We start from the raw sequence: 21,843 nt of genomic DNA, 5'->3' as shown, positions 1-21,843 counted from the left end.
ACACGAAGCGGTGCCAACGAAAATAAATGCTTATATCATATATGTGAATTATTTTACGAAACACTATTTCAAATCGTCGCAACGACTTGCCATCAGTGACCCCGCAAGTTCCGTATTCGGTATAATTTATCCTATTCAAGCACCGTTCGGGAATGCACAAAACTTCAGTTAGCGTTTGCTTTTGTTTCGAAGTAGAGACCGCCCACTCAACATGTCTCCCGCTTTAGCCATTTCTCCCCAATGAACCGAACGACCCTTTCGTAATTCAACGTCCGCTTCATTTTCAAACAAATCTCTAATGCAAGTAAATTCGATGCCAGCTCCAAGAATGCCAATAACTACGGCACTAGCAGAAAACTTGCACGATTTCAGATCTCTCAAAAGCTCCTCAGTTTGCTTGTACATGTTTGCAAGCTCCATATCTTCATCAACTTGACGCAATTGAGTATTCCACTGCTCGATGAATTGAACAGACTTAACCAGTAATCTCACCGCATTCACTCTATCAACCGATGATGGTCCGAAGCCTTGTTGAACATGACCAGGGATGGCAGTTCTGGTTTCAAAACGGCCCTTGGCAGCTTCCTTGATCATATCAGCAATTAATTCGGTAGTGTAGACCGAGGATGCTTGCTCATTACGAATGATCATTTTACCATTGTGGTCCTCACCACGATCATCTTCAAACACCTGGAATAAAAGTTGAATATCTTCTTGAAGCGTACGCAAGTTTATCTGTGATTCGGGAGTGTAGGTGGCTATAGAGCCAGTTACCAAGCCACAGTATGAAGCAACGAATCCAGAATGTCCACCTTGAACCTCAACCACGAAAACTCTTCTGCGCGACGACGATGCTGATTGCTTGACGGCATCACAGTATTTCACCAACTGGTTCAAACATGTATCACTTCCAAGCGAATACTCGGTTCCTGGAACGTTGTTGGATACAGTAGCGGGAACAACCACCATGGGAATGTTGAACACAGGGTAGTCTTTCTTCTTAGCGTCCAATTGATGCAATGCAGTGAAACCTTCAAAACCTCCGATAATAATCAAACCGTTGAGACGATATTTTTGAAAGAAGTATGCCACAGTTCCAAAATCTTCACTGGGTAAAGACCTATTTGTTCCAATTTCCGATCCTCCTTCATTATGCCATCCTTCAACATCTAACCAGCTTAGACGCTTCGCAAGACCTTCCTTTATGAAACCAGAAAACCCGTTTTGAATGGCATAGAGCTGATGTCCCTTAGACAAACAGTACAATGCCGCTGCTCTCGTTGCAGAATTGAATCCCGCAGAAGGAGCTCCAACATGAATAATACCAATGTTGAGTCTTTCTTTCTCCGGAAGGAGATGCGAGCCGTCGTCATGAAGAGTTGTGCTCAAATAATTTTCGTAGGCATCAGCAAAGTGGCTATCACGCAATTCCATCGCACGATCAAAGTCCTTGTTCTCGATGGCTTCAGCAACGGATTTTGTTGCTTTTACTGCGTCCATCAAAGGCAGACGAACGATTTTATTTTCGACAATTCCAATCATTGGAGAAGGAATTTCTGGCGATGCTTCCAATACAGCTTTAATGGCTTCCACTCCTTGTAATGTTGCAAGCATTCTATCGTAAGCCACAGCAGTACCTCCTCTTTGAACATGGCCCAATATCGTGGTTCTAGTGTCCAATCCGAGATCAACCAACACTTGTTTGACATCATCCGAACTAATGGGGTTCAACTGATCGTCTATAGCTCCTTCAGCTACTATAACTATTGTCTTCCGCTTTCCCTTTTGTCTATGACGGTGACAAGTTTCTGTCAATTCTTGTTTCCATTGTCCTGCTTTTGGTGGTCTTTCAGGAATGAAGATAAAGTCTGCACCAGTTGCAAGTCCAGACATCAATCCTAGCCATCCACAGTGTCGTCCCATAACCTCTACCACGAAGGCTCGAGAGTGTGACAGCGCTGTGGCATCGATATAATCCACCATTTCAGATATACGTTCCAATGAGGAATATGCACCAATAGTAGCATCGGTTTGCGACATGTCATTGTCAATGGAACCCACTAATCCCACAATTGTGAGATGTTTATAAGGCTCCACTTCTTTCTTGGTCAATTTGCCGGTGTCTATAAGCTCTTGGGTCAACAGCGGCCATTCGGACCGGAACAAGTCTGCACCAGTAAGAGAACCATCACCTCCACAAACCACCAACGCATCAATACCATTGCGAATCATATTGTAGGCAGCGAGCAACCGACCTTCTCTTTCACGGAAACGAGCACTTCTGGCGGTTCCAATGTTGGTACCACCAAGAGAAAGATAATTTCTCACATCGTTCCACTCCATTTGCTTCAATAAATCTCCGCCCTTCACCAATCCTTCGTATCCTTCGTACACAGCAAAAACATCACATCCATGGTAAATACCGGCACGTACCACCGCACGGACAGCTGGGTTCATTCCAGGAGCATCACCACCCGAAGTCATGATTGCAATTTTCTTCTTCTTTACAAGTTCTTCCACGGGCGCATCTGCGAGCGAAGATGTGCTTTGCTTCATAGAGGATAGAATTTTCTCCTGTTTCTGACGAAGAAATTCCTCGGGGGACGAATAGTGCTGGCTTGAAAATGGATTTTCTGCATTGCTGAAAACAAGAGTGTTTCCAAGTGGATCAATCGCCGAGTATAAATCATCATCGAGTTGCTTAACGTCAATGGTGGCCTTAATTTTGGCGAGATCCGTGGAAAAGAACCCCAATGTCTGTGAATTGGTCTTGGAGGAGCACGCGGTGATTTGCAGTGACCCCGAGAGTCTGATCTTGATCACGAACAGCTGGGACAATTTGGCACTTTTGTCGCCAGTATAAATTGGAAGTTCTTGCCAAGGTATCAAGCAGCCATTTTTGTCGGTATCTTGAAGAGGAAATGATTCAAACCAAATTTCTTGGATAGAATCGCTGGAAACTCCGAGATGGTATTCGGGACAGGACGAGAAACCAGAAGTATTTTTGGGATAGGATCTAGTAAGACGCAATCCAAGCGAGGTATAGAACTTGCATGCTGCCTCAAGCTCTGCTGGGTCTGTGGTGACAAATGAAATTGAACTGATGCCGTTGACAGATGGCATATTACAGCTCCAAGATTATCCGAGTGGGATAAAATAGTGGTCGTGGGAAAAGCAGAGGAGAAGCCGCAACCGATGCGGCGCGTCAGCCGATGATTCAATACCAAAAGAAAAATGGTCTTGGCTTTGTTGCTGGGCTTTTGTAGCGCGTGATGGAAGTAGGAATAACGGAAGTGGAACATGGAGAGGTTTTTGGGACAGGTTTTGAAATTGTATCGAAAGTGGCTGGTGGGGTTGATCTCAGAAGTCCTGTCTTGTCTGCAGTACCCAGATCCAATGTCGACGAACAAAGTTGCGGAACCACGGCTGCAACTTCCGATGCATCAGCTGATGATGTATTCCAGGAGCCATTGATACAGTAAGAAGTTTTGCTGGAGTAGTCCTGAACCACAAGGTTACGTACAGTCATTGTGAAAGGTACCTCGTCATAGTTTGTGTATCCGCCAGCCCATTGGATGGTCCAGTGATTGAGTTCGGAGTCTCCTCCGGCCCAAAGACTAAAGTTTATGTTCACGGGAGACGTTGGGAATCCGTGTGGATTTGTATGTGGAACCTCTCGGAGTAGGAATCGATCGACATACCAGCGTATATGGTGAGGAGTCCATTCTATCTCGTAACGATGAAACAGAGGTTCGGGGTTGATTTTGTGATCCATTCCCCTTTCATAGTTGGAGACATTTCCTTTGATAAAAAAGTTTGTTTGAACTTGATCCGTGTCTCCGCCTAAAAGCTCAAAATCAATTTCGTCCAAATCGTCGCTGATGAGGTAGAATGCCGAGACGATACCTCGTCCTGGAGCTCTTCTGATATCCACCCCTACTTTTCCATGAAACATGAAGAGCTGTGTTTTGATATGTGGTGAGTCGCCTCGAGTATTGATGCTGAGACTCAAACCCTCGTCTGAATATTGCAAGTTTTCATGAGTTGACTCAAATAGCACCGAAGGCTTTGTGAGTTGCTCATACAAGTACGGACCAAAATTCGGAGCAAAAAAGCTGCTGTTGGATTTACACGGAATCCAAGAAGGCAGAGAAGTTGTCATTCTATTGACACGCCTGATAAGAAGCTACTGACAACTTTTTGCACAAACAGCAACAATTTCAAAAAGACTGTCATGAATTTTCAGCATTCAGTTCAAGTTCAATTGATCTAATTGCACAATTTAAAATAAATCGATTGCAAATCCACTTTCCTATAAAAGTAGTATTCCTTATTTCTTCTTCTTCTTCTCTACTTCTTGCACCCGCACCGCGCACTGATCATGTCTATTTCACCAACCGTAAATTATGGTGAAGTCCATAGAGCCATATTAACCCATGTGAGAGCGTGCAAAGTGATCAGCCGACTGCGTTTGGAAGAGGACTTTCAGCATATAGTGTCGGCTATATCCCAAACCACAGATTCAGACGACAACTCTGGTCAAACAAAAATTGACCATTTCGTTTCCACCATCAATTCTCGAATAACAAATCATGGTATGAAGATTACAAAGTCCAGGAGTCAAGTGACCAACGAAACCTACTTTCTCTTTGTGAATACACTATCTGATGATATCATAAAAAACAATTCCACATATTCAATCAATGAACTCGATGCGATAAAAAAATTGATAGACGAAATAATCGAATCGGGTCTTTCGTACTCGATAGGATTGGTACCAGCAACTCAGGTTATAGCCGCAACGTTGAACAAACCCATGCGTGAAGCTGGCGTATTTATAGAAGATCTTGTTGATCAGGGCTGGTTGAACATTACTGTTCATGATCAAGTTATACTATCCATGAGAGGTTTATGTGAACTCGAACGGTACTTGCTCGATCGCTACGGCACCACAGAGCAAGATGGGAGTGTTTACACATGTTTTCAATGTAAGGAAATTGTAACATTAGGAAAAAAATGTTGTCGATGTCATACTGCATTCCATTATAAATGTGGTGAAGTTTGGCTAAAGAGTCTGAAATTGGGTCAATGTCCTCGAGATGGATGTGAGTTTAACTGGAATGATGCCGCAGAAATTATTGGCGTGGAACCCGACTCCATAATAGCTGAAGAGAATGTAGAAAGTGTATTATAAACAACTAGCTCAATTTGTTCACTCGAACTGATCCAAATATTCAGCTTCAATCTCGTCAATTATGTCCCATACCATTTCTTCAGCAATTCTATCTTCGTATCTGTCACTGAGTGGTTTATGGGCTTCGCTGATCGGATACTTAAACTTTGGGCCAGGGTTCAACCCAACTATACCACCTTGAAATACCGAAAGCATAGGATAATAACCCAAAGTTCCATCATCAGTGTAGTTGTAATTATTGTTTTGCAGCTGTATGGCATTGGGAAAGATGCTGGTCGTTTCAACCTCATTGAAGGTGGGCAAGAAGGAGTAGAGATTTTCAAACATGACGCCCACCTTCTCTCCATTTTTGAACACGGTGATCTTGGAGTCTGGAATGGTGGGTATCTGTGCTTGCATGTTGTTTATCGACTCCAAAATTGCCTTTTCACCGAATACCGTCACTGGGTTGAGAAGGTGATCCATGGCTTTGTTGGTGGTGTACTCGAATTGTTCATAATACAAGCTACTCTTGTACTTGATGGGAATCTGATCTCGAACAATATTACCATGGGCATTCATCTCTAGTGCTGTTTCTGGGTTAGATACCTTGGCCTTGGTTTTTTTTCGCTTCTTCTCCTTGTGGGCTTCGTCACCCTTTTGAGGTATATGCTTCTTTTGCTGTGCATCGAATCCTTCTAGGCACAGCTTATGCTTATCAAGGGGAGGAAGCTCAATTAACATTCCAATTGTGTCACCAGACTTGAACCCGGTATCCATGAAATGCTTTGGTCTGCTCAAGTTGAGCTTCTGCCCTGTAGCATCTCGCAAGCCATAACTATAACCATCAAACCCAACTGGAGCTTCGAGACTGGCTTCTTTCCGTGCCAAACCCACTCTAACGTGTGCCTTGCTGTCGTCATTTGAACGCACTATATCGAATTCCATATAATACAGACCTTCTCTTACCCCGACATTGGCTCGAACCGATCTCCATCCAGCGTTGGTAGAGACTGTAGCCATATTTTCACTGAATACAATTCCCAGAGCCCGATCAAAGTAGCTCGGACGAACCTTGAATGGTGGAAGGTCTGTTGTTGAATATAGATTGGAAGGAAAGATAGGGTTGGGTCGACACGGTTTGTACTTGTATCCACGCCTATTTATGGGTTGGTCCTCAGATTGAAGGAATCCTTCTCCCACAGGTACACATTGAGGAGCTCTGTTGTCATTAATACCTATGTCGTTTTGCTGAAATGGAACCGGTTTGAGTCGAGGTTGCACAATAACATTATGTTCTTTCTGAAGAAGCTGACCTTTTGATTGAGTTTTATGTCTTGATCGAGTTGAGATGCCTTGATCAAGAGGAATGGCTTCTACGCTTTCTTGCTTGACCTGGGGCTCAATAGACGCAAGCACTTGGGGCGTGCTTTCTCTATCTTTGTGATCCATGGAAACTTTATATTTCGCATTCGATATTTGAGCGCGCATAAATTCTGGAGTAGAACTATAAATTAATCGTATACATCGTCACAGTTTCTTAATACCAATCTTTTTCCAGAAAGATTTCTTAGGCTTGACCTTTTGGCTGGAGCTGGAGGACTCGCGGGAACTCACCGCACTAACCTTTGAAGACGTGGAAGACTTTATCTTTTCCAACTTTTTTGAGTTTCGTATCTCTTCATTTTTCTTCTCTTCCACCGGGTCGTACGATATCAATGATTTTACTTTGTAGGCGCCCTCCCCATTTGTACGTGCCAACAGGCTGTTCGATTGCGACTTGTAAATCGAGTGGATCTTGCTATTGAATTCCACTGACTCGTCAAATTTGATCGAATTACCTTCCAGATCTCTCGTCTTTAATGACTCGAGATAATTTCTAGAGTCTTCAAGAGACCGGTCTGAAATAAGAATGGCAAGTTCTTTAAACCTGGTTTCCGAGTCTGACTCCCGGATGCTGGTAACCGTGTTAAATAAAGTCGTTTCCAGTTCGGTCTTCCCTGAAAACGACTTGATGTCAGATTCAAGCGAGTCGTCGTCATCTGAAGAGTTTTGTGAAATTGCACTTCCCTTCCTCCTCGCTTGCCTGGTAGACCATAGAAAGCTACACTTGTTTCCAACTAGAATAACAGGCACCGTCGAGTATTTGACAAGGTAGGAGCTGAGTTTGATTAAGTAACGGTCATTGATCTTGGGCCCTCCAAATGGCCGGTTTGGGGGTGGTGAAGTGGGTATTGCAGATGAGGTTTTTCTGACTCGAAGAGGATACTTGAAGTTGAGATTAGTAGACCGGTTCCCTACCACCACCATAGTGGGATGATATTGGTTGTAGATTTTAGTAAGAAGTAGCTTCATGCCTCGAAGCTGACTCTTGGTGGCCATTGCGTTCATCGGAGGAGGCTCTAAAACAAATTCCACAGTAATTTTGAGTTTCAACTCTTGCCTTGGAAGTATCCTTATGATATAGTTTAGTATGTTTTCACATTTTTTGTAGTATGTTAATTCTTCCGCCAGAGTACTACCCCGACGTTTTTCACCAGATACAGTAGTTTTTGTGGGAAGAAGCGCTGTGACGACCAAATAGTCACCATTTTGTAAAAATGTTGGTATATCCGTTCCAGGAATTGGCATGACGAGCCAATCAAGGGAATTCCACGAATGCTTTCGTCCAGAGATAATAGTCAAAAGAGTACGCTTTGACTCAACCAGCTCGTAATGGGTATGTTTCAGAGTCAATGAGATGGATTTGTAGTTGTTCTCATTGGAGGATGGGTACACCAGCCTTGGAGTAGACGAGGTGGCCGACGGTCCCAGTACGGAGGTACGTTTTGCTGGAAGGTAATATGTGGTTTGCAGGTCAAACTTGAATTGGTCCACCAGGGACACTTTTGGTTTTGTTGTTGTGAACTGAGGATCCAATGCCATCAATTCTTCGTCTGTCATTCCGGAGTACAGTTTTCTGCGAGGAGGAGGGGCGTTTACTGGATCTTCCTCGTTGTCTTCATCGTCATAGTCGTCGTCGTCAATAGCAGACCCCTCCACATAGGCCACTTCCGATTTGGGGACATGGTCTGGTGGGTGGTCTGCCAAATCGTTGAGATCTCCATGGTAGGATATCCCCAAAGAGGTAGCATTTTCAATGTTATATTGCAATTGCTGCTGGGAGAGTTTATTCTTCAAAATCGACTTCGATGGAGCATCAGGTAATTTCGAGCGGCGGCGGGTAGGTACGAATGTAGAAGCTGAATTGTAGGCCTTGGAGATATCATTCACGAGCGAGGTTCCGTAGCCGAAAGTCGGGTTTTTAAACGTAATTTGCTCACTTGAAGATGCAACTTTAGTGAAGGCAGGGTCGATAGATTCAGGGTCTAGGTTGTTGAACGATACTCTTCGCGAGAAAGGAGAAGACGGCGGGATATTAATGGTGGTCATAGCGACCAGAAGTGTTTATACGGACCAGAACGTAACCTGACCAACAAGGGGCACAGTATGTGGTTAGCCGGGAGGGATGCCAAGACAGTGTAGGTGCTGTGTGCAGGGAGCGAGCCCGGTAGGACGAGCAAATGGACCGAATGGAGGTAAAAACGAGGCGAAGCGCGGCAATTGCTATGTCTCGTCAAGATAAATTTAGACTAGACGAAAAGTGGCGACCACAATAGCCACGCAATAATTGTTGACAAGGTGCGGCTGGCACCGCAAGTGGCTTTACCGGGGTGCAGGCTGCGGGGAATCCTGTAGAGGAAGCATGGAAGATGCGGCGGGAGCCAGCGCGGAAAAGGAAGAATAGGGAGAGATAGAGATCGGTGCGATTTACGGACTTGGCCTAATAGTGCGGAGCACAACAGTGAGCAGTCAGTGCTGAAGTGAGTTGCAAATGTGAATGCTGCAAATAATGTGTGCTGCAAATAATGGATGCTTCGATTAATTGTGATGGTGATGTTGACGGTAAGTGACACCGCTCAATTATGGATACAGAAATTCAATGTTCAACCACCTAAATGATCAAAAACTGAATACCAAATATTTTGCAACAATACCCGACCACCCTACAATCTCGTGATGCTCTGCGTGCATTGTTCACTTTCCTTCCTATTGTCGCTGGTCTGTGGCCTATCGCGCGTTCTTCGTTTGTGCTGACACCCAAACCACATCTCGACGCCGCACGTTCCACTTGCGGTGCGCAACTATATTCACAAGCTGAGAAAAAAAAACATCGTTCGACATTTACAATGACAGTAGACCCGTCCAACTGGTATGAAGACATCCCTGTAGCTGACTTCCGTGATATCAATGAAAAATCAGGCTCCAATGTTCCCTCAGAACTTCCTCCATCTGAGCCCGTTGGCGGGGTACAAATTCAGGCTGGTCCCATTTTAAGGTTGGCAGGAACTCTCGAAAACGGTAGCAATAATTATCGCGGTTCGATCCTTTTGGTGGTTAAGGGGCTGTCTGAAACGACACAAATTCCAAGGGTAACTTTCAATATTGGCCCTTCAACTTTAGCCCCACATGAAAATCCACAAATAGGCAATGGTGAATTTCCCGGTGTGAATTTCCACTCAGAAAAAAACTTCCACTTTTTCCGTTATGCCATTGACCTCTCGTTAGCTGCTCATGAACAAACTGTGCGCTACTCCATCAATGGCACTTCCAAGTCACAGTACCAATTTTTCATTCCTGCTGAATCGCAGTCTATGAATGTGGTCTCGTTCTCGTGCAATGGTTTCTCTTTGGGTACAGACACCTCGGGGTTCAAGTCGTCTCTCTGGTTTGATGTTTTGAACAAGCACCAGAAACAGCATTACCATGTTATGCTTGGTGGTGGAGACCAAATTTATGCTGACTCGATCAAAAAGCATTCGAAATCGCTTCAAAAATGGCTTAATCAGTCCAGTCACCAAAAGAAGAGAGAGATGAAGGCTACTGCTGAAGATATTGAGGATTTTGAAAATTACTATCTCAACCATTACTTGGCATGGTTTGGTAAGGGTTATTGGGTTGGTACTAACGGTAAAACACTCCAATCTCTCTTTCCAACTGCCATGTCTATGATTCCCTCCGTCAATATTTACGATGATCACGATATCATTGATGGATTCGGATCCTATGACGATAGGACTATGGGACAGCATTTCTTCCTGACGGTCGGTAATGTTGCCTACAAGTACTACATGCTCTTCCAGCACCAAATGTCACCTGAAGAAAAGAGTCACACTTCGGATCCTTCGTGGATTTTGTCTGACAAGCCTGGTCCTTTTATCCATCAGCTTAACCATTCGGTTTACTTGAGATTAGGTAAAGAGATATCGATGGTGGGTGTTGATTGCCGTACCGAGCGGAAATTCGACCAAGTCGTTGCAAATGCTTCGTACAAAAAAATCTTTGCCCGTTTGGAACAGGAAATTCAAGCTGCACCCGAAGTGAAACATCTCTTGGTGATGTTGGGTGTTCCAATTCTCTATCCTCGACTCGTGTGGCTCGAAAAGCTTCTCACTTCTTCACTTTTGAAACCAGTGAGAAAGCTTGCTGAGCGTGGTGTAATCAACAAAGGTTTGGTCAACGAGTTCGACGGTGGTGTTGAGGTCCTTGATGACCTTAATGATCATTGGTGCTCAAAAAACCACAAGCGTGAAAGAAACTATTTGGTTAGAGAACTTATCGAGTTTGGCGCCAAGCATGGTGTTCGTATTACTCTTCTTTCTGGCGATGTCCACTTGTGTTGTATTTCTAGAGTCAAGTCAAGGTCCCATCATCTCCCTGGTGCTCATATACTCACTGGCACTGAGAAGGCCAAACAGGAAAACTTTAATATTGTTGAACGTCCAGAAGAGGACCCTCGTCTTATTTTCAACGTGATCTCTTCTGCTATCACGAATGCACCACCCCCCGATGCCATGGCTTCCTTACTTAACAAGAGACTGGGAATTCACCACTTTAATACTCACACGGATGAGGATGTGGTGCCTCTATTCACCAAAGATCCTGATGGTAGCTCTAGAGACAACCATCAGTTCCTCAATAAGAGAAACTGGGCCGATTTAGTGGTGGCTACTCAGTCTACTGTCAAGGCTCAAATAGGTGAAAAGCGCTTCCCCGGTCCAGTGGGCACTCAAATTGAGGGCCAGGTTGATAATAGGCACACCAAGTACCCGGTTTTGGCCGATAGTCTTGTAACTACATTGCATGTTGAAGATGATCCATGTGACTTTGACTGTAAGACCGCTGGCTACGAAGTGTTGATTCCACCATTGACGCAAAAGTATAAGCTTGATCGTGTTCCCATCAAGCACTTGACTTGAAATATGTATTATCGCTAATATTTATTGAATAAGATTGATTTCTAACAAAATTATTTTTGATTGAGATTATTTTGATTGAGATTATTTCGATTAAGATTCATTCTCACATTTCTCACTCGCATTTGCAAAACCTTAATTTCGTTATCAACATCGTTATCGGCCACCATTTAATTATTTATTATGTCTGATTCAACGCCCAAAAAGCAGCGACTCACCATGGCTGCTTCCGAGAGCCCACTACCGGCTTCCGCTGTGCGTCCGGCTGCTGCTTGTCTCCGTTGTAGAAGTAAGAAAGTCAAATGCGACCAACGATATCCTCGGTGTAGTCGCTGTGAAAAGGGGAATGCTGAATGTGTCGGGGTGGATCCCGCTACCGGGAGAGAAGTTCCCCGATCATACATCGTACATTTGGAGGAGAAAATCCGGTTTTTGGAATCGCAATTACTGAGGGCCCCGGCTGAGATGGTCCCTATGAAACAAGAATTTAGTCCTCCGGTCGATATGTCGGGCGACCGAATATCCCCACATTCAGCACAAAGTGAACCTTCTATATCGGAACCAATCCCATTTGCAAAACTCATGTCTACTGCACTAAAACTCAAATCTGAACAGTCCAAGGCATCATCTCAAACTCCTCCACAGCCGACACAAATGGATCCTTCTCTGTCCTTGAGGCACGAGCATGTTGCTCCCGCGCTTTTACCTCCTAAAAAGACTGCCGAAGAGTTCTTAAAGATCTTTTTTTGCACAATTCCAATGCACAGCTTCCAATCCTACATCGTGAAGAGTTCATCGTCAAATACTTTGTTCCTATTTACGGGAGACTTTGAGTCCACGAATTTTCACTTGCATCAAATTACTCAGCTATGAATCTACTCTGGCCAACACTATAAGAGAGGGAAGATACGTGGGTTTTACAAATATAAAATAGCAGTTCAAGAAACTTCATTGATGCTCGCTTACGATCCAGCCACCAATTGGAGCGTCTTTTTGGTGGCACCCCGCACGCCTATCACCACAAGAGCATTGTTTTTTCTTAACATTGTATTCGCCATATCGTCCTCGGTTCATCATCTTCAATATCCTAGTACAATTTCAGATTCTTTCAAAAGTGGCAGCATCGAGGTATGTTGATCAGGTTTACTGTTCGTCAGATCAGCCTGAAACATTACAAGGAATATTGCTATTGGCACTATTTGCAACTATGCGACCAGCAAAGCCAGGGATCTGGTATGTCCTCGGCACGGCTCTCAGGCTTTGTGTCGACTTGGAATTGCACTGTGAATCTCCTCGGTCTTTGAGTAGTTACAATTCCTTTACTAGAGACAAGCGAAGAAGATTATTTTGGTGCACTTATTCCATTGATAGACAAGTGTGCTTATATCTCAATCGTCCAGTGGGTATCTCAGACGATAGTATCGAAACTCCATTTCCGAGCGAGCTTGATGATGCGCTTATTGTCGACGATGCAAATTCTCGGGCTGATTTCCTGAATCTCGGCACTCAATCCGAATCAACACCCTCATATAAATCTGTTTCAATCGCCTTTTTCAAAATACGACAGATTCAATCACAAGTGCAAAGAATACTAGGGCAGAAAAAGGCTGAGTTACCGCTCAAATTCTCCTCGCTTGATTCCTGGCGGGCAGAGATGAATAGGCAACTTCAGGAATGGCGCAACAGCCTTCCGAAAACCCAGCGGAAAATGAATTGTGATTTCAATACCAACTTTTTCGACTTGAATTATTTCCATACATTGATTCGAATTCATGGTCTTTCGTCCAAGAGATTTCTGCTTACAGCAGATGACTATGAAATACTCTCAGACGCTTCTAAGGAGTTGATCAATTGCTATTCGCTGCTTTATGCCAACAAGTGTATCAACTATACGTGGGCAGCAGTCCACAACATGTTCATGGCGGGCACTTCCTATCTTTATGCTGTTTACAACAGTAACGATACAAAAAACGCCAATAGTGTTTTTGAGGTCAAAAAAATCACCCAAGAGTGTATAACGATCCTACACTCTTTGATTGACCGATGTGTTACAGCGTGGTCATGTATTGAAACATTGAAACTATTGAGTGCAGTGGTGCTAAAAATTCGATACAACGAAACTGTCTATGCTAATATGAACCGAATTGCTATACCTAGTGCCCAACAAATAGCCAAGAGTCAACCTGCCGGCTATGTGAATTCCAATCTTCAACATCTCATCGCTGCCTTGATCGAACACGAAAATATAAACTCTTCTGTTCCTCAGGAACCGGACCAGCAGCAGACGTATGCCATTCAAAACCCCAAATCAGAACCGCTCGACCAAATAACTCCATTTGAATGGGTTTCAGAAAACAGCTTGGAAGGGCTAGATGTCGGAGGGGATCCCAACGCCTTAGATATCAAGCAATTCCTCACCCAGTTGGAAACAACATCAGATGTTTCCTCTATTTCTGGAAGAGAGAGTTTACTGGGATATAAACCTTTTGACGGCACTCCAGTGTCAAACCACTCTCATGGTTCTACATACTCATCGCCCGCCAATGGGTATCAGAGTCCACAAACGGGACGAAATTCTGCCCAGCTGGAAGTTCAATCCCGAGACGCTAAGCGTACGTTTGAGATGATGAATAAGGTCACTGCCGACTCCATTTGGGACGAATTTTTCACCAGCCAAACTGTAGGTGGATTTGGAATCAATGAGGGTTTGATAGTCGAAGAGTGACTAGGGAAGTTTTTGAACCTGCGATATGCTTTGCATCGTGTCCATGACCCTCGGACTTATGTATGTACCATTTACAGAACAACATTCAACAACATTTATGTCTTCGCCGTTGTAAAATCCAATTATAGTGACAAGACATCCCGGATCCAAATCTCCACTTTTGAGCGTGTCCACTACGGACTTGATATCTATACTTGTGCATTCTTCATTTGGAGCGGAATCTTCATCCTCTAAGCTTACAACGTGAGGAGATGGCATTCCTGGAACCTTACGAATTGTTACCACTCCATGTTGCCCGTCATAATCTACAATTTGGCCGAATATTCTAACTTTGACTAAATTCTCTTCAGATGCTTTAGGAAATAGAACAGAAAGACATGAGGCATCTAGTACGAGATTGGTCATAAACAAGACATATAGTACTGTCAAGTAGTCTAATATTTAAATCGCACAACCGCGCAAGAAATATTCGCGGTGGGAGATGAGCACAGAAATACAACAATGCAAATAATTAACGAACGAGATAAGTTTCTTTCCAACTATGAGGTGTTGCAGCATTTAAAGGAGATCAAAGAGAAGAATAACTGGGTTTTTGAGAACGACAAAAATGACAAAAAAGGTCATCGAAGAAGAGGTACGGCAGCTGGTTTGGACCTCGAAGTTATAACAAAGGATATACTATCTTACGCCGATGCCGATAAGAAAGCAACAATAACGTCATCTGCTGACTTTACCGCTCTTCTCCAGTATTTAAATCAGTTCGACCTTGTCAAGGTGGAGAAGCTTCAAATTGTCAACTCATTGCCTCGCACAATGGTTCATTTGTACGCATTAGTGGAGGAATGTGATCAAAGACTAAGTGACGAGCAATCACAAGGGATACTAGACAAGATTGCCGAGTTGTTTCCCGTGGAGGAAGATGAGGAAATGGAAGAAGCTGAAGAGTAACGAATAAAAACTGACTAACATGAGAAGAACTGGCTTATATGAGATGTTGGCATTATATACATTAAAGTAGCAATTATATGCAACCAGACCTTTACCTCACATAAATCCACCCATTACTGAAGTCTTCAACCCCAAGTCACCTTCTGCAGATTCTATTTGTTTGTGCTCGACAGGTTCGTTTTGCAATGCCGGTTCCTGCTCGGTTTCCTCAGTCACAGTTTTGACCCCATAATTTGTCCATTGATCTTTCAAATTCAGAACCACATCACTAAGGTTGTTGAGGAAACCACTGGGCCCCACCTTAAAGTAGAACTTGTCTTCCTTGGAGTTTACCCAAGCATGGTCGGTTGTTTCAATGCCCTCATCTATTTCCTTATTCTGCTCTGCGATACGATCTCTGGATAAAATCTTCAGCAAGCCTTCTTCCTCCTCGTTATTGGGTGACTCGATATGAGACTTCTTGGATGCTTCTTTGGCAGAACAAGCCTCAGAGAAGTGGTTTTCGACGAGATGATCAATAACGGGCCAGCCATGTGCATTGGAAAATCGTCTTCGGACTATGATATTATTATTGGGCGTCAATATTAAGACGCAACAAAACCTTGCGCCATGTCATTTTCTTGTGGTACTCGCGAGCTATAGCCTCTTCCAAATGCTCGATCTTGTAGTCTATAGTCTCGAGTAATCTTTTGTGTATGTTTAATTTTTGACCGATGCTCAGACTCTCCAGTTTTGAGGTGCTGCTGTGTTCCTTTAAAGGGGGCAAGTCTTCTTCGGAATACACTTTATCGTGAATCACCACGTTTTCTCGACTCGACGGATCTGTGATATACTTTATGGATGGTGATGGTGGGAGGATCAACGAACTAACGATTTGGAACACAGAAGATTTGGGAAGGTCGCGAATAATATCGTTATCTTTCAATGGATCCTCAGTTTCCAGTGCTGAGGTCTGGAATCTGTTAAGACCAGAGTTTGTGACTGCTGACGAACTTGCCTGTTTCTGTGGCATGAAGTATGACATAACAGCCTGAACTGACAGCAGTAATGCCCAGTCTTCATTACCGGTTCCAGACTCTGAAACATTGCTGGGGATGGTGCGGTCGTTTTGCTCTTTCTTGTCGTCCAAGTTACTGGAACTCATGACTTGTGAGAGGCCCTTGTAGTCAAGATACAAGAGAGCAGATGTTCGAAGAGGCACAATTGCATCGTTGATCAGATTTGCGTACACCGTACGTCTGTGGAACTTTCGAAGTACCTGATGTGTGGGACCAGTAGGGAGTAGTAAAAGAAGGGGCTTGTCGTCTTGTTCAACAAACTTGAGACCAAGATCTCGGCCAGTTTGACCAACGATTCCTGCCAGTAATGCTAGCTTGACGTAGAGTGGATTTTCATGAACCACGCCAAGAAGAGGACTGGCTAATGTGATAAAGTTAATCGGTTCAATGTGCGAGAAAAACCAGGGAAAGTTGCTTTGCAAATACGCAATAGCAAACGTCTGAACCAATCCACCCAAGGAATGTCCAATAAAAGATATTTTCTTGACTTTTCCTTTCAATGTCTCATTGTTAGCAACAAGATCAATGATATACTCTGCCACCCTACTTCCAAGGTACTTGATGCCTCGTTCAGTTTTTACCTATATTGCCGAAATATCCCTTCACAACCACATTCTGGCCCTCGGATGCTCTGTCGATTTGTTCTTTTAGATAAATCATATCACCACTAATGTTGGAATGCAATCCATGGGTGAGAATCACAAGGTGTATTTCCCTTGTTTGGGTCAGGAACCGGCAAGTTCCACAAGTCCAAGGTGTCTTGAAAAGTCACATTTGAGATAGGTTGTAGGAACGAACGTTCCCTGTTTGTCGCTATTTGCAACTTTCTTATCTGGAATCCAGGCATCATGGAGAATACTTCGTGAAGTACCCACGGTTATTTCGTAGTCTACCGACATTGAGTGACTAAAAATGATCTGGGACATCACATCTATGGTCCAGCAATACTCATCTTGAACCCGTATGGCAATTAAGCTGGGCATAGAAAAGATTGACCCGGAAGCAACTGAGGTTCAAACACAGGCTGGTCAGCTGTCACAAAGCAATTTTTGTGTATATCGTAGGCATCGGGTCTGCAATCCACATAAAGCACATAGGGTCCAGCTATATAGGCTGCTCGAAGTGCCAATGGCTCTATATTGCGTATTTTGACCCATAAACTTGAAGGTATTTTGACCTCATCTTCATCGATGGAACTGGATAAACATTGGGGAGTATAGTGTACTTTGAACCTATTGGTATCGCCTAGCTTCAACGATTTGAGTTCTCGATAGAGAATCTTGTCTTCTAGATCATCTTCTGCCATCGCTCGTATACCTGTACTTCTCTTTGTCTCAACTTTAAGGTGACCTGCGCATACAATTTTAGTTCGCATGTGAGGGAACGACTACGCGACATTTGCGGGGGACCAGTTGGTGATGTCCAAGACACAAGACAATGAAACTACACTGGAGGATTTAAACGACTACCACGCCATTGAGCTTGCTACACACACAATCTTGAGTAATCTGCTCGATTCACTCCATGATAATTTCGAGCTGCTTCACCAGTCGCAATTCATTCTTTTGACTCGATTGAAAGTTATTGAACAGCGAATAAAGGCGTTTCAAACGGCACTGAATAATGGTATAACTGCCACTGAGCTACAGCAGAAGCTTGCGTCCATTGTCAATTTGCGCAAGCGCCTAGAACAGGTACTGGCTAGGATGGATACAGTGAGCAACCGACTACTGAAAATTGAATGAGCATGGCTATGTATTTTTATGTCTATGCCTTGAAAAAGCGATATGGATAGCCCATGCCTTTCAATCCAAAAACATAGAGGAGCAACCCATAGAAGTTATAGATGAAAACACACGCAATCAACGTGGCGACAAAGTTAGCCTTGTGGTTCTTGATCTCAGGTGCCCTCTTGATCAAAAAGATGGTAAACAAACTCAACATTCCGTAGATGAACGAAACTATCTGAGTCTCGATTCCAAGCTGTGACTGCTGGCTGGGCAAGAAGAAATCCTTCATGGCTTTGCCTTCCCCTTGCAAGTATGGCACTCCGCGAATCTGGTTGAACATGTACCCCGTGGTCAAGAGAAGCACCAAGACTAGCGAGGCTGCTCCCCATAATGCTCTGGAGGATAAGAATTTACCCACTGTGCTTTGGAAGCGTTTGGCGACAAACAAGATGGCAAGTACAATGGCGGCGTTTATGGCGATTCTTGAGTAGTTTGGAGGAACATAGAGGTTGATTTTCAAACCCGTCGTTTGGAACAAATAACTCATAAGCAACTCACGGTGTACGCCCTGGTAGAATTGGTACTCGTCGAACTCGTTTAAATACGCATTTCCGGATTTTTCAGTTGGTGGGAAGTAAAACACCTTGGGAATATTGTTCAACTTGAATTGCAGAAACAATTCTTTGGAGTTCATGAAATCAGTGTAAAAGAAGTAAATATTTTTCCTTGGCGTTTCCAACTTTGCTTCTTGCTCTTTCAATAATCCCTTGGGGTGTTCTCTATACCACGAGTTGGCTGTGATCTCATAATCTGGCTTGAATTCACGACATAACACACAGTTAAACTGCGAAGAATCCGATGAAAACATTACCACAGCATGATAGTCGCGAGGCCCGGTAAGCACCTCTTTATAGTTTCCATCGTTAAGCTCAATGACTTTGTTTGAGCCCTGAGATTGAACCAACTTTATCAAGTCGCTGTCGGCAATTGAAGCAAACACAACCAGTAGGTACGTGAGAAATGCTGAAATATAGTATAATGTTGTCCTCATGTTTATTGGGTGATACGAAGCTGTCGATTTGATCCCAATTCAGCGACAGGAACTAATTTTGGTCGAATTGTAGGTAATATGTAACACGTATATTCAAGTGTTGAGGCTCCGCATACCTGGTATGTACTATATACAGTCTCTCGTGGCTGCGAATTTTACTATGGGGACTTACCATCCGACTACGGTAAACTGGTTGTTGCATCCCATTTGGATCGTGCAACTACCACTACCTTGCTCAAATCGCTCCACTAGGAGTACGTAGCGTCCTGGAGATTTGAGGGTAATATCGATGAAATTTCCATAAGGTAAGTCGCACCATTCTTCATTTAAGAGTATTCCCTGCAATGTCTTATTATCAAAAATGGAACCTCTTATAGAAGGCCTGTATGCGCTGCTGCTGTTGTTATCGGTGGCATTTAGGTGAATGGTCATTTTGCTGTTGTAAGCCTCTATATCAAAAATAAACTTTGATTCTGTTCGACTGGTTCCACTGTAGAACCAGTCTGCGAAGAAATATACCTAACAGAGGAATGATTTGCTTCACTGAGATATTTGAATTTGCAAAGACATGGAAGAAATAGTTTCCAGCGGTGTTTTGGTAATTTGAGATCACTACTTTGTACGTGCCCAGCAGCAAAAGTAGAGTTTGGACTTGACACTCATGACTATACTTGTCCTGAAAAATAAGTTTTGATGGGTCAAATAGTCTTATTGATGAGCCTGTGTCGAAACTATCTGAATGGAAGACATCAATGTTGACATAGATGCCGTGTTCGGAATATAATGCTAGGTCCACTTGGGTGTCTGTTTCTACCACAAGGTCAAATTGTGGATTATAAATGTAGGTTGGCATTGACCAATTTCCTCCACCTCTGGCACCCTCTACTCCATCCTCAATTTGATGGGTGCTCCACAGAGACGATTCCAGAAACCTTAATGGACATTTTGGTTGTGCCTTCTTGAAATTAAACTGAGAACTGATATTATTGTACAAGTGCATTGAAACATTAACAGTTTGACTGAAATGTAGCACCATTGTATAGTTGGCTTTTGGTAACATGTTAAACTTGAGTAAAGTGACCCGGCTATTAGATGTGTTTTTGAAAGCACAGTTGTACTGATTTGGCATCATTACCTGCTCTCCAACATCCGTCTCGTAGATCTCACTGGTCACATTAAATTCTGGACTTGGAATATGGCACTCCAATAGAATCCACATTTCTTCTGAGACGCTGTTGGGGTTGCAAAGAGAATACTGAGGTAAGTGATGAATCTGCTTTATCTGAGGCGTTCGGAATACTCGAATGGTGTTTGACATGTACCTGAACATTCTTGAAATATCCCAGTTTATGTACAAGTAGGAAAAAAATGTCAAGTCTTCCATAGTAATGAGAAATTCTCGCAGACTCGTCTCTGATGCCCATGTATTGCGTAAGGATATTTTATCCTTAATGTCTTCGATAACGTAGTCGTGCTGTGAAATGAGGCCCAACTTTTTAGAAAGCGCTTCACTCATCTTTCCAGTTCCCAAACCAAGCAATACCTTTTTTAACTGGAATAGCGGAGCAAGCTTTGTTAGTTGTGTGGTGTCGTATTTTATAGGTAACACTTCAGGTATCCAATTCTTGTTGAGCATGAACACATCGAGTGCCAAGTTTGAGCCGCTTGTATCATAGTCACCTCCGAGAACTCTGAGGTATGCTTTTTCTATTATTGCTGGCCAGTGAAGGTTTGCGTTGGAAATTGATTTCACCGTCAAATTTCTAGCTCGATCTGAAACTTGAGGGAATGAGTTTTTGACATTTACTCTTCGAATGGTGCCATTAAAGTAGAGGCTGGTGGTATAAAATTCGTTGTTGTAATTGGGGTGTACCAAGGTGAGGAAATAAGATGCGTCAACCTTCGCCAATGACAACATAGCCGAAACAAACGAGCAATTATCCACGAGATCCTGGCATAGGTCATGGATGCCATTGGTAGACCAGTCTTCAAAAACTAGGTTATTGAAAGTCGCCTGTGTGTTGGCTGGTAAACGAAGGTTGTCTTCCTGTATTATTGGAGAGAATTGGCTAGACGTCAACTTGTCATTAAACGTTATGATTGGAAAATAATACTCCATTTTCGTAGGTGAATACACAAGTTTGGAGCATATCCACAACATTTTTTCGGTGGCAGTAAGTTTGAATTGCTTGTTTTGGAATTTCTCGAGGATAAAATTTGACACAGCTGCCAATTGCCATTTTTGTTCTGAAGTTAACGACTCGATCCTTGTTGAGTTTAACACCTTGATGCATTCTGTTCCTGAATTCTTGGCATCTTTTTCGTTGGAAATCGATGTGTTCCATATACACTTCTCTAGCAAGTCTATAGCTGAGGATAGTCGGTTTTTAAACGACATAAAAAGGAAGAGATATATGGTTGCGAGGTTTTGTGGAGCTACCCCAGCGGGGGAGTGCGCGCTAAAATGCCTGCAAACACGGTATCGGCTCGCGAAACTTAGCGAGAGTTAGTCTGTGCAACCTTTTCCACTAAATGCGGCGAAGAGGCAAAGACCACAAAACAGCCGCAGACCATTCCAGTCATCAAAAAAAAGCTGAATCTAATCATCAAAATGTTTGGGTACAATTGGCCACAAGCAACTTAGCCATTGGGGCACTATTTGCGTTTCGATTAATTAATGCATTTTCAATAAAGACATTCTTCCAACCAGATGAATACTACCAATCGCTTGAACCGGCACACCGCTACGTATTCGGATACGGCTATGAAACTTGGGAATGGAAATATGGTCTAAGGTCGTCATTACATGTGTGGATCTATATTCTCACCTACAAAATAGGACTTTTTCTTCCAGTTCTGGAA

General features: G+C 43.3%; 13 protein-coding genes across 13 annotated transcripts; 5 read left to right on the top strand and 8 right to left on the bottom strand. All coding sequences in view use genetic code 12, as the record gives it.

Annotated features, from left to right (window-relative positions):
* Positions 1 to 168: 168 nt before the first annotated feature.
* On the bottom strand, positions 169 to 3,123 carry PFK1 (6-phosphofructokinase subunit alpha; the record flags this gene model as incomplete). The annotated part of the gene is made up of 1 exon (XM_001485247.1): positions 169 to 3,123. The coding sequence occupies one exon, from the start codon at positions 3,121 to 3,123 to the stop codon at positions 169 to 171; it is 2,955 nt and encodes a 984-aa protein (XP_001485297.2).
* Positions 3,124 to 3,217: 94 nt separating this feature from the next.
* On the bottom strand, positions 3,218 to 4,162 carry CRH12 (Crh12p; the record flags this gene model as incomplete). Its single annotated transcript, XM_001485246.1, has 1 exon — positions 3,218 to 4,162. The coding sequence occupies one exon, from the start codon at positions 4,160 to 4,162 to the stop codon at positions 3,218 to 3,220; it is 945 nt and encodes a 314-aa protein (XP_001485296.2).
* A 219-nt stretch (positions 4,163 to 4,381) lies between these two features.
* On the top strand, positions 4,382 to 5,194 carry PGUG_03024 (uncharacterized protein; the record flags this gene model as incomplete). The annotated part of the gene is made up of 1 exon (XM_001485245.1): positions 4,382 to 5,194. The coding sequence occupies one exon, from the start codon at positions 4,382 to 4,384 to the stop codon at positions 5,192 to 5,194; it is 813 nt and encodes a 270-aa protein (XP_001485295.2).
* Positions 5,195 to 5,212: 18 nt separating this feature from the next.
* On the bottom strand, positions 5,213 to 6,664 carry ASH2 (Ash2p; the record flags this gene model as incomplete). Its single annotated transcript, XM_001485244.1, has 1 exon — positions 5,213 to 6,664. The coding sequence occupies one exon, from the start codon at positions 6,662 to 6,664 to the stop codon at positions 5,213 to 5,215; it is 1,452 nt and encodes a 483-aa protein (XP_001485294.2).
* Positions 6,665 to 6,703: 39 nt separating this feature from the next.
* PGUG_03022 (uncharacterized protein) lies at positions 6,704 to 8,605 on the bottom strand (the record flags this gene model as incomplete). Its single annotated transcript, XM_001485243.1, has 1 exon — positions 6,704 to 8,605. The coding sequence occupies one exon, from the start codon at positions 8,603 to 8,605 to the stop codon at positions 6,704 to 6,706; it is 1,902 nt and encodes a 633-aa protein (XP_001485293.2).
* A 797-nt stretch (positions 8,606 to 9,402) lies between these two features.
* On the top strand, positions 9,403 to 11,472 carry PGUG_03021 (uncharacterized protein; the record flags this gene model as incomplete). The annotated part of the gene is made up of 1 exon (XM_001485242.1): positions 9,403 to 11,472. The coding sequence occupies one exon, from the start codon at positions 9,403 to 9,405 to the stop codon at positions 11,470 to 11,472; it is 2,070 nt and encodes a 689-aa protein (XP_001485292.2).
* Positions 11,473 to 11,652: 180 nt separating this feature from the next.
* Positions 11,653 to 12,342, top strand: PGUG_03020 (uncharacterized protein; the record flags this gene model as incomplete). The annotated part of the gene is made up of 1 exon (XM_001485241.1): positions 11,653 to 12,342. The coding sequence occupies one exon, from the start codon at positions 11,653 to 11,655 to the stop codon at positions 12,340 to 12,342; it is 690 nt and encodes a 229-aa protein (XP_001485291.2).
* A 334-nt stretch (positions 12,343 to 12,676) lies between these two features.
* PGUG_03019 (fungal specific transcription factor domain-containing protein) lies at positions 12,677 to 14,194 on the top strand (the record flags this gene model as incomplete). The annotated part of the gene is made up of 1 exon (XM_001485240.1): positions 12,677 to 14,194. One exon carries the CDS (start codon positions 12,677 to 12,679, stop codon positions 14,192 to 14,194), a length of 1,518 nt encoding a protein of 505 aa, XP_001485290.2.
* On the bottom strand, positions 14,195 to 14,599 carry TEN1 (Ten1p; the record flags this gene model as incomplete). The annotated part of the gene is made up of 1 exon (XM_001485239.1): positions 14,195 to 14,599. The coding sequence occupies one exon, from the start codon at positions 14,597 to 14,599 to the stop codon at positions 14,195 to 14,197; it is 405 nt and encodes a 134-aa protein (XP_001485289.1).
* A 96-nt stretch (positions 14,600 to 14,695) lies between these two features.
* Positions 14,696 to 15,142, top strand: PGUG_03017 (DNA-directed RNA polymerase III subunit; the record flags this gene model as incomplete). Its single annotated transcript, XM_001485238.1, has 1 exon — positions 14,696 to 15,142. The coding sequence occupies one exon, from the start codon at positions 14,696 to 14,698 to the stop codon at positions 15,140 to 15,142; it is 447 nt and encodes a 148-aa protein (XP_001485288.1).
* A 568-nt stretch (positions 15,143 to 15,710) lies between these two features.
* On the bottom strand, positions 15,711 to 16,286 carry PGUG_03016 (putative lipase; the record flags this gene model as incomplete). The annotated part of the gene is made up of 1 exon (XM_001485237.1): positions 15,711 to 16,286. One exon carries the CDS (start codon positions 16,284 to 16,286, stop codon positions 15,711 to 15,713), a length of 576 nt encoding a protein of 191 aa, XP_001485287.2.
* A 1,681-nt stretch (positions 16,287 to 17,967) lies between these two features.
* PGUG_03015 (dolichyl-diphosphooligosaccharide--protein glycotransferase) lies at positions 17,968 to 18,981 on the bottom strand (the record flags this gene model as incomplete). The annotated part of the gene is made up of 1 exon (XM_001485236.1): positions 17,968 to 18,981. The coding sequence occupies one exon, from the start codon at positions 18,979 to 18,981 to the stop codon at positions 17,968 to 17,970; it is 1,014 nt and encodes a 337-aa protein (XP_001485286.2).
* Positions 18,982 to 19,435: 454 nt separating this feature from the next.
* RIM13 (Rim13p) lies at positions 19,436 to 21,379 on the bottom strand (the record flags this gene model as incomplete). Its single annotated transcript, XM_001485235.1, has 1 exon — positions 19,436 to 21,379. The coding sequence occupies one exon, from the start codon at positions 21,377 to 21,379 to the stop codon at positions 19,436 to 19,438; it is 1,944 nt and encodes a 647-aa protein (XP_001485285.2).
* Positions 21,380 to 21,843: the final 464 nt, after the last annotated feature.

The sequence above is a fragment of the Meyerozyma guilliermondii genome, genomic scaffold (genome assembly GCF_000149425.1).
Source record: "Meyerozyma guilliermondii ATCC 6260 scaffold_3 genomic scaffold, whole genome shotgun sequence".
Lineage (NCBI taxonomy): Eukaryota > Fungi > Ascomycota > Pichiomycetes > Serinales > Debaryomycetaceae > Meyerozyma > Meyerozyma guilliermondii.
This window is presented reverse-complemented; position numbering and strand designations above follow the sequence as displayed.